General features: G+C 40.9%; 1 protein-coding gene across 11 annotated transcripts in view; it reads right to left on the bottom strand.

Annotated features, from left to right (window-relative positions):
• Positions 1-15200, bottom strand: part of SCP2 (sterol carrier protein 2) — a 136999-nt gene that overhangs the window by 1179 nt on the left and 120620 nt on the right. For 8 of the 11 annotated variants that reach the window (XR_013520080.1, XM_003733448.5, XM_078331850.1 and 5 more), the window contains 2 exons: positions 14179-14308; positions 2636-2715 (listed from right to left, as the gene is read on the bottom strand). Coding sequence is in view for 9 of the 11 variants with exons in the window: in XM_003733448.5 (XP_003733496.2) it covers positions 2636-2715; positions 14179-14308 (210 nt within the window). In the remaining 2 variants the exon portion in view is untranslated. Of the gene's footprint in view, positions 1-2635; positions 2716-14178; positions 14309-15200 lie in introns of those variants that run through there. The other 3 variants (XM_009001242.5, XM_078331847.1, XR_013520081.1) reach the window with 2 other exon arrangements.

The raw sequence follows: 15200 nt of genomic DNA, 5'->3' as shown, positions 1-15200 counted from the left end.
ACCATGCTTTTCACAGAGCAGCAGAAAGGAGCTTTCCCAAATGCCTTCTCATAGAAATTGAACCTGTTTTTACCTGTCCTCCCCAAAGTGGGTTCATACTAAATGGATTTTGTTTTAAAATATTCCATGTAGGTAGGAAATATGAACTGAAATTTTTAGCAGGCTGCTGGGAGAAAAAGCATATGCAAAAAGCACAGAAGCTCTTGGGATTCAATCCAATGTGAATGTGGATGAAATGCCACCAATGATAAAGGAGTTACCCTACAGAGGGCACAGAGCCTGCTGAGACTGAGGTGCTTGTGTTACTCTTTGGCTCAATAAGAAGAATCAAACCAATCTGAAATGCAGAGCCACAATTTGTTCCATTTAACAACTGCCTGGGATTAGATCACATGATGTTTACTAAATTTACCATGTAACAAAATCCCAGGAAAACTTAAGAGGAACAGCAAAATTGAGAACATAGCATAATTTCTCTGCCATGATCTCAGTATTTTAACTGAATGCTTAAAATAAGGAAGGGCTAGATGAAAAAAAAGTTTTGATAGTTCTAGCTTTTTTTTTGTGATGGAGTCTCACTCTGTCACCCAGGCTGGAATGTAGTGGCACTATCTCGGCTCACACTGCAACCTCCACTTCCCTGGTTCAAGCAATTCTCCTGCCTCAGCCTCCCGAGTAGCTGAGACTATAAGTGTGCACCACCACACCCAGCTAATTTTTGTATTTTTTAGTAGAAACAGGGTTTCACCTTATTGGACAGGCTGGTCTCGAACTCTGGACTTCATGATCCGCCCGCCTCAGCCTCCCAAAGTGCTGGGCTTATAAAAGCAAGAGCCACCGCACCCAGCCAGTCCTACCTTTTTAACAGTATATTAAGAAGTCGGGAGCTCTTCTACATTGTCTATGGGGATGTAAGGAGCTCTGTTTTTTCTGTACCTCCTAGTAAGGGTGACTAATTCCTTTTTTTCCCCTCCTCTGTCTGGACAAACTAAATATTTCCTTTCTATATGGCACAAAGCCTTCTGTCGGATGACTTAAAGGTCAGGTGTCTCAGAACACAATATATTTAACATATGTCATTTAAAAATATGGACCAATAGTACAGGAGACACTCACCACCTTTCCCCTTTCTAAGTTAAAAATGAAAATCACTTTTTATTTACTAACAATAGAGAAAACATGAATCTTCAACCTTTAGAGAGTCCAATTATTATTGCACTTTAAAGATTATTTTAATCTGGCCTGTAGGTATTCTTCATTGATGCTTTCTGCTGGAGCCAAACACTGAAATTAGAATTTCCACTGCATTTAACGATTTCCAGTCAAATCCTCTGGAAATCCTCTGAGCATAAGGGAAGTCCATTAGCACATTAATAGAAAGGTCTGCCATTTTTATCTTTAATTCCTTTGGGTGTTAACAGGTGCTGAAGGAAAATAAGCTGACACCTTGCCCTCCTTGTACTAAATGGGTAGTACAAAGATAAATTGAGAGAATGAAGGCAGCTGATGTGTGAAGTCTGAACACCCTGCCAAAGCTGTGCATGGTATGTGCAGTGGGTGGGAAGGAGGATGACAGCCAGCTCCTATACTGGTGGCCTCTGTTCTGTCCAGATTTCTAGAGTGGGCTCAGTGGAAATATCAGTGCCAATGGTGTGTACTCAGCTGAAATATCACAGATGCAAATCTCTCACTTGTCATGGCATCAACTAAAATATGCTTGACTACTTAGAAAAAGCATTTTTAAAAAGCAAGTAGGAGTGAGAGTTAGTTGTTTTATCCAGTCTTGCAAATTACCAGAGAACCACAGGTATAAGACCTAAAACTAACCAGACTGAGACAACAACAACAACAAAATTAAGTTACACTGGAAAGAAACATCTTAGTTTCTTTTTTTGTTAATGGAAAGCTTGGTATATCAAGTTGACAGAAAGCTCACTCTATCAAGTCCATTCAACACTGCAGCCAAAGATGCTTTGAGACACTCACAATCTAATGGGGAAGAGAGAGGCACATTTCGACTAACACAACACAACAGGCACTAAGCTGGCCTAAGTCCAGTAAGTGGCTTAGTGACTGGTTACAGCACCCCAGCAACTTGGAAAGAGGTCCTTGGAGATAACATCAGAGCTAATTTTGAAAGACATTTGTCAGATAAGGACAGGACAGACAAAAAGAAGAGCATGGGCAAATAAATAGAATGTAAAAGGTCATGGCTTTGTTCATGCCACTATTCCCTTTTCCTGGAACACTCCTACTTTCCACCTGGGCACTAAGCTCAAGAGCTGCTTCCTCTGTGGGGTTCTTCCTGATGGCCCAGAGAGATATGACTGCTCCTGTCTCCATTCTCCCCTGATCACAAGCCAGATGTGGCACCTTAGATCTCCAGCTGCACTTACTCTTTTATAGATCTGTGGATGCCCTGACCATGGGAACTATTTCTTACTCATCTGGGAACTTCCAGCACACAAGACAATGTCTGGCACATAGCTGGACCCATAAATGTCTGTCCCTTATTTAGGGAACACTGAGTTTTGTAAGTCTGACCACTTTGCACTTTAGAGTCTGAGTCAGGAGACAGGGTGGAAAGGGCTGAAAGACCTACCTACTAGCAGGGTATAAGCTCCATCATACTTACCGACTGAGGATTCATTTTACCAGTCATTAAAGCCAGTAAGTCTGAGTCAGCCATTGTGATTGTGCAGTCAGCCTTTTTATCTAAAGCAGATACACAGGAGAAGGAAGGAGAAAAGGAGTTGTTCAGTTTCACATATACATTTTTGTCAAGAGCCACTGACTGCAACAGAATTCCACCCAGCCCTGAGGCAGTGTGGGGAAATGGGCACTCACATATACTTCAATGGCAGCCTATAAAAATGTGACATAAACCACAGGCAATCTTGATATTTAACAAGGCAGACCTGATCAAATAAATTATGGTATATTCAAATAATGAGGTACAATACAAGCCATAAGAAATAATATGGATCTGGATTTACTGACATGAAAAAATGTTCATGTTACATTATTCATGATATTGTTATATAAGCCAGTTACAAAATAAACTGTATGATGCCATTTTTGCTTAAAAACAGAAGTCAACCATATAAATATAGAAAAACATCTGTAAACTTAAGACACCAATATGTTACTAACAGTAACTGTGCTGGGCTCTAAGGTGACCCTCCTGGTGTACATCCCCTTCTCTCCACTGTGAGCAGGACCTATGACTTGCTTCTAGCTAACAGAATATGGCAAAGATAAAACTCTTGTGATTTTGTTACATTAAATGATTCGACCTTGCTAGCAGACTCATTCTTGTTCTCCTGCTGGCTCTGAATGAGCTCACTGTTATGCTGTGGACTTCCTATGGAGAGGGCCACATGGCAGGGAACTGGCCGTTAGGAGCTGAGGGCCAGCTCTGGCCTGTAGCCAGTAAAATAGGAAAGCTATCATTCCCATGGTCACAGGGAAATGAATTATGCCAGCAACCTGATGAGAGCCCAGCCCTGACCAATACCTTGACTGCAGCCTTGTGTGACTCTAAGTGGAGCACCCAGCTAAGCTGCCCTCAGCCTACTTATCTATGGAAACTGTGGGCTAATAAATGTGTGCACTGTTTTCAGCCAGTAATAGAAAATGAATACAGTTATCTAGATCAAGGGTTAACAAACTTCCTGTAAAGGATCAGACACTAAATATTTTAGGCTTTGAAGGTCAGTAGGTCTCTATCACAACTACTCAACTCTGCCCTTGTAGTGCAAAAGCAGCCATAGATAATATATGAACAAATGCTGTGTTCCAATACAATTATTTTCAACAGGTGACAGACAGAGGGAGGAGAAGATATTTGCAACTCATATATCTCTGACAAAGAACTTGTATCCAGACTATATGAAGAACTCCTTGATAAGGTACAGTGGATTGGGGGGAGGGGTGGGAAGAACTTTTACTGCTCAATTAGAACAGTTATGATCCGGTATAAAAATGGGCAAATGACACATATAGGCATTATATAAAAGATCTCGAAATGGTCAAGAAACACATGAAACAGTGCTTCATTTCATTAATCATCAGAAAATTCACATTAAAATCATGATGCGTGCCACATACCTACTAGAACAAATGGCTGAAATTAAAAACAAAAAAGGACAATACCCAGTGTTAGTGAGGATGTGGAACAAATGAAAGGTCAACATAATACCAGAAAGACTATAAGATGGTACAGCCACTTTCAGAAAACAGTCTGTAAGTTTCACATAAAGCTAAACGTATACATACTACAAAAACCAGCAATCTTATTCCCAGGTATTTACCGAAGAAAAATGAAAACTTATGTCCACACAAAAACCTGTACATGAATGCTTATCGTGGCTCTATTCGTAATTGCCAAAAGCTGGAAAAAACCTAAATGTGCATCAACTGGTGGAGGGGTAACCATCTAGCAGCAAAAAAGAACAAAGTACTCAGATGATACATGCAACAACATGAAGAAATTTCAGTGAAAGAAGCAGGCTCAAAAAGCTACATACTGTATAATTTCATGTGCATGACTTCCTAGGGAAAGCAAAACTACAGGGAAGAGAAATCAAACTACTGGCTGCTTGGGTCTGAGGGGGCTGACTATAGAGGGACATGAGGATACTTTCTGGGGTAATGGAAACAGTCTGTCTATATTTTGATTTCCAGTGATAGCTACACAACTGTATCCATTTGTCTAAATTCACAGAATTAAACATCTAAAAAGGGTTGATTTTATTGTTTATAAATTGTACATCAATTAACCTGATTTAAAAAATCCTAGGCCAGGCGTGGTGGCTCATGTAATCACAGCATTTTGGGTAGGTGGATCATGAGGTCAAGAGATCAAGAACAGAATGGACAACATGGTGAAATCCCGTCTCTACTAAAAATATAAAAATTAGCTGGGCATGGTGGCACACGCCTGTAGTCCCAGCTACTTGGGAGGCTGAGGCAGGAGAACCCTTGAACCTGGGAGGTAGAGGTTGCAGTGCACCACTGCACTCCAGCCTGGTGACAGAGCGAGACTCTGTCTCAAAAAAAAAAAAAAAAAAAAAACCTGTCAAGTACCAAGTGCTGTCAAAAATGCAGAATACAAAGGAAATGTCCACTAAAAGACATCTATAAGAATATTCACTGCCAGGCATGCTGGCTCACACCTGTAATCCCAGCACTTTGGGAGGCCAAGGCAGGTGGATCCTGAGGTCAGGAGATTGAGACCATTCTGACCAACATGGTGAAATCCCATCTCTGCCAAAAATACAAAAATTAGCTGGGCGTGCTGGTGTGTGCCTGTAATCCCAGCTACTTGAGAGGCTGAGGCAGGAAAATTGCTTGAACCAGGGAGTCAGCAGTTGCAGTGAGCTAAGATTGCGCCACTGCACTCCAGCCTGGCAACAGAGGGAGACTCCATCTCAAAGAAAAAAAAATTCATAACTTTATTTGCAAGGCCCCCCAAATTGAAACAATGCAATAATACGTCAAATGCACAAAGAATAAATTCTGGGGTATTCGCATAGTGAAAACAGACTACTGCCACATGAAACCATATGAATGAATCTTATGCTGCTGACAAAAGCCAGACCTATAAAAGAGTAAATGTCACTGTTCTATAGTTCTATTTGTATGAATTTCCAAAATACATAAAATCAAGCTATGGTGATAGGATTCAAAATAGTGTTCCTTTTGGGAGTGAATAATGACAGGAGGGAGGCTCCTGGAGTGCTCGCAATGTTCTGTGTCTTGACCTTGGAGATGTATTCATTTGTAAACATTCACCAGGTGGTACACTCCAGAATTATGCCCTTTACTACAGGCTAGACCTCAATAAAAATTTTACAAAACACAAAACAAAACAAAAAAATAGGTGGTGGGCTAGATTTGGTCTGCAGGGCATAATCTGCCAACTCCTAACCTAGACAGAATTTTGGTAGGGTAGTTCGTTTGATTTCTCTATCTTTTCTAGTTTTTTTTTACATCAAGTATGCAATTTTAATAATACAAAAATTTTAAAATATTAATTTTATTATCAAACTAAAACAGTGGAAAAAAGACTGGACAACAAAGACTAACATCTCATTGCTAAATCAGCCATCTCTACCTTGTCCAAATGAGAGGTTTCAAGTGCAAAAGGAAAAATTCACCAAGAAGTCAACACTTTCAGCAGTCAACATTTTAGGCAATCAATTAATATAACAATTGGATTCTAACAGTTGGCTCCTCCTCTCATTAAGAATTAGCTCAGGGAACGATCCAAGATGGCCGATCACTAACATCTTGGGATTGCAGCTCCCAGTGAAAGCTCAGAGAATGAGAGGACGCCACACTTTCAGACAAATTTTGGTCACTCACGGAGCAGAAGATTCCCAGTGGAGGAACTCCACGGGTCGCCAGCACGACTCTTGTGGCCAGCGCAGCGGTTTCAGTGGCACCTCGGCGCGGCAGCTCTCGGTGCAGAGTAAATGGGACTGGTTCCCCTTCTGACCGAGGTTTGGAGGAGCCACATGGGTCGCCAGCGCGACTCTTGTGGCCGGCGCAGCGGTTGTGCCAGCACCTCGGCGTGGCAGCTCTTGGTGCAGAGTAAACAGGACTGGTTCCCCTTCTGACCGAGGTTTGGAGCTCCGGGAAGGCAGAGTTGCCTATTACGGACTCAAGAAAGAAGCCAGACTGGAGATTCCCAGGCAGAAAAGCACCATCAGTCTTAACGCCGCAGTTTTGACTGGTGCAGTGGGTTGCTCATATTTCGGACCTGGGAATTAACAACTTGGACATCCACTCAGAGACCTAATTTGAAAGTTGGTAATTACAAAGACGACAGGTGAATAAATTTACAATGATGGGAAGAAACCAGTGTAAAAAGGCTGAGAATACTCAAAATCAGAACACCTCTCCCTCTAAAGAGGATCACAGTTCCTCATCAACAAGGGAACAAGACTTAATGGAGAATGAGCACATCCCATTAACAGAATCAGGCTTCAGAAGATGGATAATAAGAAACGTCTATGAGTTAAAAGAACATGTTGTAGCCCAATGTAAAGAAACCAAGAACTTTGAAAAAAGGTTTGACAAAATCCTAATGAGAATAGACAACTTAGAGAGGAATATAAGTGAATTAATGGAACTGAAGAATACAATGCAGGAACTCCGAGACGTATGCACAGGTTTAAACACTCAAATTGTTCAAGCAGAAGAAAAGATATCAGAGGTTGAAGTCCAACTTAATGAAATAAAACGAGAAGACAAGATTAGAGAAAAAAGGATAAAAAGAAATGAGCAAAGTCTCCAAGAAATGTGGGACTGTGTGAAAAGACCAAATTTACATTTGATAGGTGTACCTGAATGCGACAGAGAGAATGAATCCAAGCTGGAAAATATTCTTCAGGATATTATTCAGGAAAATTTTCCTAAACTAGCAAAGCAGGACAATATTCAACCCCAGGTAATACAGAGAACACCACAAAGATATTCCTCAAGAAGAGCAACCCCAAGGCACATAATCGTTAGATTCACCAGGGTTGAAATGAAGGAGAAAATACTAAGGGCAGTCAGAGAGAAAGGTGAGGTGAATTACAAAGGGAAACCTATCAGACTTACAGCAGATCTCTCAGCAGAAACTCTACAAGCCAGAAGAGAGTGGGGGCCAATATTCAACATCCTTAAAGAACAGAACTTTCAGCCCAGAATTTCATATCCAGCCAAACTAAGCTTCACAACTGAAGGAAAAATAAAATCTTTTATGAACAAGCAAGAACTCAGAGATTTTATTACCACCAGGCCTGCTTTACAAGAGCTTCTGAAAGAAGCATTACACATAGAAAGAAACAACCAGTATTAGCCTTTCTAAAAATATACCAAAAAGTAAAGAGCATCAACATAAAGAATTCGTTTTATCAACGAATGAATAAAACAGCCAGTTAACATCAAATGGCAGTAACCCTAAATTTAAACTGACTAAATCCCCCAATCAAAAGACACAGCCAAAACACAACGGCATGTTACATCCAGACCTGTTTCACATGCAAGGATACAAAAAGACTCAAAACAAAGGGATGGAGAAAGATTTACCAACCAAATAGAGAGCAAAAATAAATAAATAAATAAAAAGCAGGAGTTGCAATTCTCATATCTGATAAAATAGATTTTAAAGCAACAAAGATACAGTGGTAAAAGCTTCAATGCAACAACAAGAGCTAACGATCCTAACACCCAGATACATAGAGACTTAGACTCAATGAGACAGAAAATTAATAAGGATATCAAGGACTCAAACTCAGATCCGGAACAAGTAAACTTAATAAATATTTATAGAGCTCTCCACTTTAAATACACAAAATATGCATTCTTGTCAATAACACATCACACCTACTCATAGGTTTAAATGAAACATTGATTGGCCATTATTAATACCCATTTTTTTTTAGAATAAAGCAACATTTCCGTTCTTTCTCCCTCTTTTTCTTCCTCTTTCTTCCTCTACTTCACTCCTTTTTTTTCTTTCCTTCTCTCAAAAAAAGAAAAAAAAGAAATCAACTTAAAGACCTCTAGATCCAGGTCGGCAATGTCTCTCTTATTGCTTGATTTCCTTCCTTCCCTTCTCTCCTTCGCTCCCTCCCTCCCTCCCTTCCTTCCTCCCTCCCTTCCTCCTTTCCTCCCTTCCTAAATAAATACATAAATAAATAAAAATTTAAATTTAAATTAAAAAAAAAAAAAGAATTAGCTCAAATTAAAGTTGGCCTCTCCCTGAAATTAAGTCACATTTATTCACAGTGCACTTAACCTGAAACTACTCTACTTATATGTGTATGTGTTTTCTTTCTGTCTATATTTGTCCAATAGAATGAAAACTTCAAGGGGGCAGAACCCTTGAAGTATCATTCACTGCTACATCCACAGGCCCTTGAAGAGCACTTGACACATAGGAAATCAATAAACACTTGTTGAATAGGTGAACAGATTATGTGAAGTTCAAAAGATGACCAAATGATGGCACAACAGGTAATCAGATGATCTGTGCCTTAATAAAAGAGTTGGAATAAACTATTAAAGCATAATATGCCTATATTATTAAATAACTGAAACAAGATAGAAAAAAAAGGTCTTTATCATGTGTTTTACAACTCAGGGATTGCACCTAAAAAGACTGAGATTCAATGGTCATCCTAACTTAGAGGCTAACAAAATTTTCTCTTAATACTGGAAAAAAGGTCTACATCCTTAAAAAATAAACAAATTTATAGCCTAGAAAATCCAGTTCTATTGCAGATATGTAAAATCAAAGAGCATGAGGGAAAAAACAAACTGAGATAGTTGGACCTGGTCCTAAAAGTCCAAGAAAGGACTCTTGGTCATTGAAAGGGGGCTTCAGGAAATAAAATCTGCTTCTGCTGTAATATCAGCATTTACTGAGTTCTCACTATGCTGAACACTTCAACATACCTGGTCTCACCTAATCTTTATAACAATCCTATGAGGTTTGGAGGGGTCAAGTAACTTGCCCAAGATCACATAGCTAGTAAGTAGCTGAGCTACATCTGAACTCAGATTCCTGTTGCCAAAGCTCATACTCCCAATTCCTATGCTCTACTGCTTCCTTTTGTTGTAGCAAGTATGTAAACATTCAACAGCTCAGTTTTAACTGCGCCTTCACCAATTCATCAGCATTTGATGAATCCCAGATGGTTTCCCAGTTTCCAAAGTCCTTTTGAGGGGCTTACACAAACCTGTATACCCAAGCAAAATTAAGTGTTTAACATATGGTCCGGGGAGGAAGCAGTGATTTACTGAGCACTTACTACTCTAGGTGCTCTATCTTCCTTATCTCATTTAATCCCCACAACAGTTCTAAGGACAGAAAATAGTCTCATCATATTCTAGATAACTTTTTTTCTAATCTGTAGACTCAGGGAAGGTATATACCCTCTAAGTGACAGAGTCTAGATATGAACCCAGGTTTGGGTGCTTCCAAAAGGCTATGCTCTTTCTGGTATACCTTGGGGATGGGTGACCTTGAAGCCTTCTGTATCGTGCTGCCCGTAAAGGGATAGGGTTGAGAACTCAAAAGTGCTGAAGGGGCAAAATAAAGAAATGAAGGAATAATACGTTATGTTATATTAATCAAAGTTGGCTTCCTGGAGATATGCTAAATGAGTTGCTTCAAAGGAGATGAGGGAAAGGCAGAACTCATGGAGAAGATAATAAAAGGTACCCAAGCAGCAAAAAGAGACGATAGAAAATGCACAAAATCTAAAAATCCATAATATAATCATCTCGATAAACATCACCAAGCTCTTACAAAATACATTTAAGTAAATCTTACTTTGTTAACAATAAACAAACCCCCTAACATTATGTACATGCCGAATGAAGTAGCAATTCTCCTTCAGATGCCAGTTCAAACTAGGACAGGTTATTAATGCTGTAATGTAGCTAACATCTAACAAACAGCCATTTGTCGGTTGGTGTAAAAAGAGCTGGCAATTTCCAGTGGTGGCTTTTCTTGGTTAAGTCTGTATTTCAACACCACTCTTGGCTGCCAACAAGTGTCAGTTTCAGCAGAAATTATCCTGTGCCAGAATAAGATCCCTTAGGGTCTGGGGTACAGCACCTAATGTGGGAAGAACATGCCAAGAACCTATCTTGAGGGAATTCAGCTTTTCCAAAATCATTCAACAGCTTTCCATCAGCATATTATCTCTGATGACAAACCAACAATCAACCAACAAGAACAAAATAGAAGGAAAAGGAGACATTTTTTAAAAACAACCTTAATATCAGTATGGGCATATCTAAATATAAAAGTAACCAGGCCGGGCGCAGTGGCTCAAGCCTGTAATCCCAGCACTTTGGGAGGCCGAGGCGGGTGGATCACGAGGTCAAGAGATCGAGACCATCCTGGTCAACATGGTGAAACCCTGTCTCTACTAAAAAAAAAAATACAAAAAATTAGCTGGGCATGGTGGAGCGTGCCTGTAATCCCAGCTACTCAGGAGGCTGAGGCAGGAGAATTGCCTGAACCCAGGAGGCGGAGGTTGCAGTGAGCAGAGATCGCGCCATTGCACTCCAGCCTGGGTAACATGAGTGAAACTCCGTCTCAAAAAAAAAAAAAAAAACCAAACAAAAAAGTAACCATTAACCTTCAGTCATTAAAAAAAAAAATCACTACCATAATTCCTGAAGTTCTTTCTATTTCTAAAAGCTGGAATCCAAATAAAGTCCTTAGCTTTTCTTGTACCCCACCTTAGAGTGGCAGCTCACAGAAGGCAGTTATGGCCATTTTTTTACCCATTCATTTTAGAAGGAAAAAAAGGGACTCTGTATAATTCAGGAACCTTCCACAACAAAGCCGTGCTGCCCACACCAGATGGATGCCCTAACTACTGCTCAATTTTTCTTTCATTCATCTCTCATCAGTCCCTTATTCAACAGTGCACTTAACAGTGCTCTTAACTTTTTCTCTGGACTCCAAGCTCTATACTCTATTTCAGGAGCTTGCCAACCTCCTCTCCTCTCAAAATGTCCCTGAATATTTACCCTTTCAGAGAAAGAAGTTTCCAACTATCCTTTCTTACTAGAGGTAACCTTGATTCCACCTATGCTCCCAATATCATCCTTTCCTGCAGGACCTCCTTCAAAAATGTGTCAGTAACAAAATTTCACCTCCCTTGACAGATGTGCTTCTTCTACACAATTCCCAGGTCCCATTACCTTCACCTCCAGTATGTCCGGCATCTACTTTCACAACACTCACTTCTCTCACGGCCTACACTCAGAGGATGCCTACATTGGCCATCTGCTCACTTAGACAGTGGAAACACCTATCCTCCTGTGGCTCTCTCTGCCTCTGATCTCGCCCCTTTCAATTCATCAGGTCTAATGCACCAGCTTCATCCTCTAAAATACAGCTCTGACTTTACTTTTCTATATAAGAAGCTTTAATGTATATTAATTAAAAAGCTTTGGGCCAGGCGTGGTGGCTCACACCTGTAATCCCAGCACTTTGGGAGGCCGAGGCGGGTGGATCACGAGGTCAAAAGATCGAGACCATCCTGGTCAACATGGTGAAACCCCGTCTCTACTCAAAATACAAAAAATTAGCTGGGCATGGTGGTGCGCGCCTGTCTCCAGGCTGAGGCAGGAGAATTGCCTGAACCCGGGAGGCGGAGGTTGCGGTGAGCCGAGATCATGCCATTGCACCCCAGCCTGGGTGACAAGAGTGAAACTCCGTCTCAAAAAAAAAAAAAAAAAAAAAAAGCTTTGGAATACTGGTTCTATACCAAATGACTTTCAAAGTTCCTATCACGGCATTATAAGACCTCCAAAAAGCTGGTCCCAATCCACCATGTTTCTAAATTACCCTAGGCTCTCTCCAACAAGAGAAGCATAACAGCACAGTACAGCTATCACTTACTGAATGCTTACTCGGTGCCATCCATTCATTCTGTTTTCCATTTTTAAATTACTCATTTTTGAAGGCCTACCATGTGTCAGGTACATTCTGAGCACTGGGAATGCAGCAGTGTATCTCAGACAAAAAGCTCTGTCTTCACAGAACTTATAATTCAAGTGAGAGAGATGGACAGTAAGAAAGTAAGTAAAATATTACATGGTATATCAGATGGTAATAAATGCTTTGGAGAAAAATATGCCATGGCAATAGGGAATGGCAATGGGGGTAAGATTTTAAAAGGGTGCATAGGGAGGGGCTCACTGCAAAGGTGACCTGTGAGCAAGGATCCAAAGGAAATGAAGGAATAAGCCACAAGGATATCTGGAAGAAGATAATTCCAGACAGGAAACAGAGTAGAAAGCCCCCAACCAAGGGCATCCAACATTCATGCAACAGCAAGAAAGCCAGTGTTACTAAGGACATAGTAAGACAGCAAAAACTGGGGCCAGATCACAGTGCAGTTTTAAGAACTTTGTTTCTACTTGGAGTGTGACAAAATTACTGGATGCTTTTGAGCAGAGGAAGGTAACAATCTGACAAGTTTTTAAATAATCACTCTGGCAGGTGTGCAGAGAAGAACCTGTAGTGGGCAAGGATACAAGTGAGGAGACCAGATTAAAAATGATATTGGCTTAGACCAGGGTAGTGGTGGTGACAGAGGAGGATAAGATGTGCTGATGGGTTAAACTGTGGAATCTAAGAGAAAAAAAGTGGCCACGGATGACTTCAAGGTTTTTGGACCAAGGAACCAGTAGGACACAGGAACAGTTTACCAAGAATGGGAAAAGAACAGGAGGAGCACACACTTAGAGGGGAGAAGAAGAAAGATCAGGAGTTCAGTTTCTCATTTTTGCGATACCTATTAGGTGTCCAAGTAAACTTGTCAGTTAAGCATCTGGACATACACCGTGTAGTTCAGAGGCTGGGTCCACGCTAAAGACAAAGTCATCAGTGTAGAAACTGTTTTAAAGCATGGGACTAGATAAGATCCCCAAGGAATTAAGCAAATAGAACTGAGCCTTGGAACACTCCAATGTTTAGAAATTTGAAGCCAGAAAGAAGCCAGAAAGAGAGGCCAGGAGGTAGGAGGAGGAGCAGCAAGTAGGTAAGGAAAGTGTGTAAGTGTAATAACACGAGGGCTGGGAATTAACCACTGAATTTAGCAATGTGGTGGTCACTGGTGACCTTAACAGGAACAGTCTGGGGATAGTGATGAGAACAAAAGCTGACTAAAATGGGTTCAAGAAAGATTTGAATGAAAAGAACTGGCAGTAGTGAGTATAGACAGATCTTCCAAGGCCTCTAGCCATGCACTGGACCATGTGCCTTATAGGTTAATTAAGAGAGAATTCCCTTAAGCTTCGTACCAACCTTATGAAAGGTGCCATTTATTATCAAGCCCATTTACAGAAGGAAAAACCCAGTCTCAGAAAAGTTAAATAACTTGTTCAAGGTCAGAATATGTGAATGGTGTGGACAGACTCCAACCCAAGTTTGCATAATTTCAAAGACTAACACTGGCAACTCTGTGATGGAGCCTCTAAATCCTTTGGAGGAGGTGGCTTTGACCTGTTCCTGTTCCGTGGAATCCACTAGTTCTTTAACATTAAAATCCAGGCCTTTTTGGGAACAGCAAAGCAGACTCCCATTTTCCCATCTGACAGCCTTTGTAAACTTGTCGGTGCTCCTAGAAATGAAGTCATTCCCAAACTAACCTGAGTTGGGAAGCACTGATCCTTTGCCATTCTTCACATCCACCACCCAGGTGGCCTCTTTACCCCCAGGGCCATCTTTCACCTTGAAGGCAAAAATACCACCGATTTTCTTCACAAACTGTTCCCCTTCCTGGAAAGAAAAATAACACTAGGAGTTACATTAAGTCCATTTCTCTGGCTTTCTCCTCAAGCAAATTAATGTTTAAATAGATACATGATATGATCATCTGGGCGAGGGAGCAGTCCCCAAGGTCCCTTATGATCTTTAACCCAGAAAAGTCTGAAAGGCAACCAGGCAACAACTCCCATATCTGCCAAGTCTTTCATTAAAAATGGCTTTTTAAGCCAGGCATGGTGCCTTATGCCTGTAATTTCAGCACTTTGGGAGGCAGAAGTTGGAGGATCACTTGAGCCCAAGAGTTGGAGACCAGCCTGAGCAACATAGTGAGACCTGCTCTCTACTAAAAATAAAAAAATAGCTAGGCATGGTGGTGCATGTCTGTGGTCCCACCTACTCAGGAGGCTGAAATGGGAGGATCACTTGAGTCCAGGAGTTCAAGGTTATGGTGAGCTATGATCGTGCCACTGCACCCCAGCCTGGGCAACAAAGCAAGACCTTATCTCAAAAAAACCAAAAAGGGCTTTTTAGATAAAACTGGTAGAAGGGAAGAAGGGATGGGGCAGCATTTTCTGCCAAAATTGCCCTCATATTTCAATAATTTGGGAAAGATTCACTCTGGCGTCTCTAAATGTAGAGATGACCAACCTGCCCTTCAGGCATGCGTACGCACGTGTATAACATATATATATATAAGCATATAAAGGATATATATATATATATACACACATATAAATTATTTATTTTTTGAGACAGGGTCTCACTCTTGCCACCCAGGCTGGAGTGCAGTGGCACAATCAGGGCTCACTGCAGCGTTGATCTCTAATGCTCAAGCAATCCTTATACCTCACCCCCCCTCAAGTAGCGGGGACTATAGGTATGCACCACCACAACTGGCTTAGTG

This window comes from Callithrix jacchus, chromosome 7 (genome assembly GCF_049354715.1).
Source record: "Callithrix jacchus isolate 240 chromosome 7, calJac240_pri, whole genome shotgun sequence".
NCBI classification, from domain to species: domain Eukaryota; kingdom Metazoa; phylum Chordata; class Mammalia; order Primates; family Cebidae; genus Callithrix; species Callithrix jacchus.
This window is presented reverse-complemented; position numbering and strand designations above follow the sequence as displayed.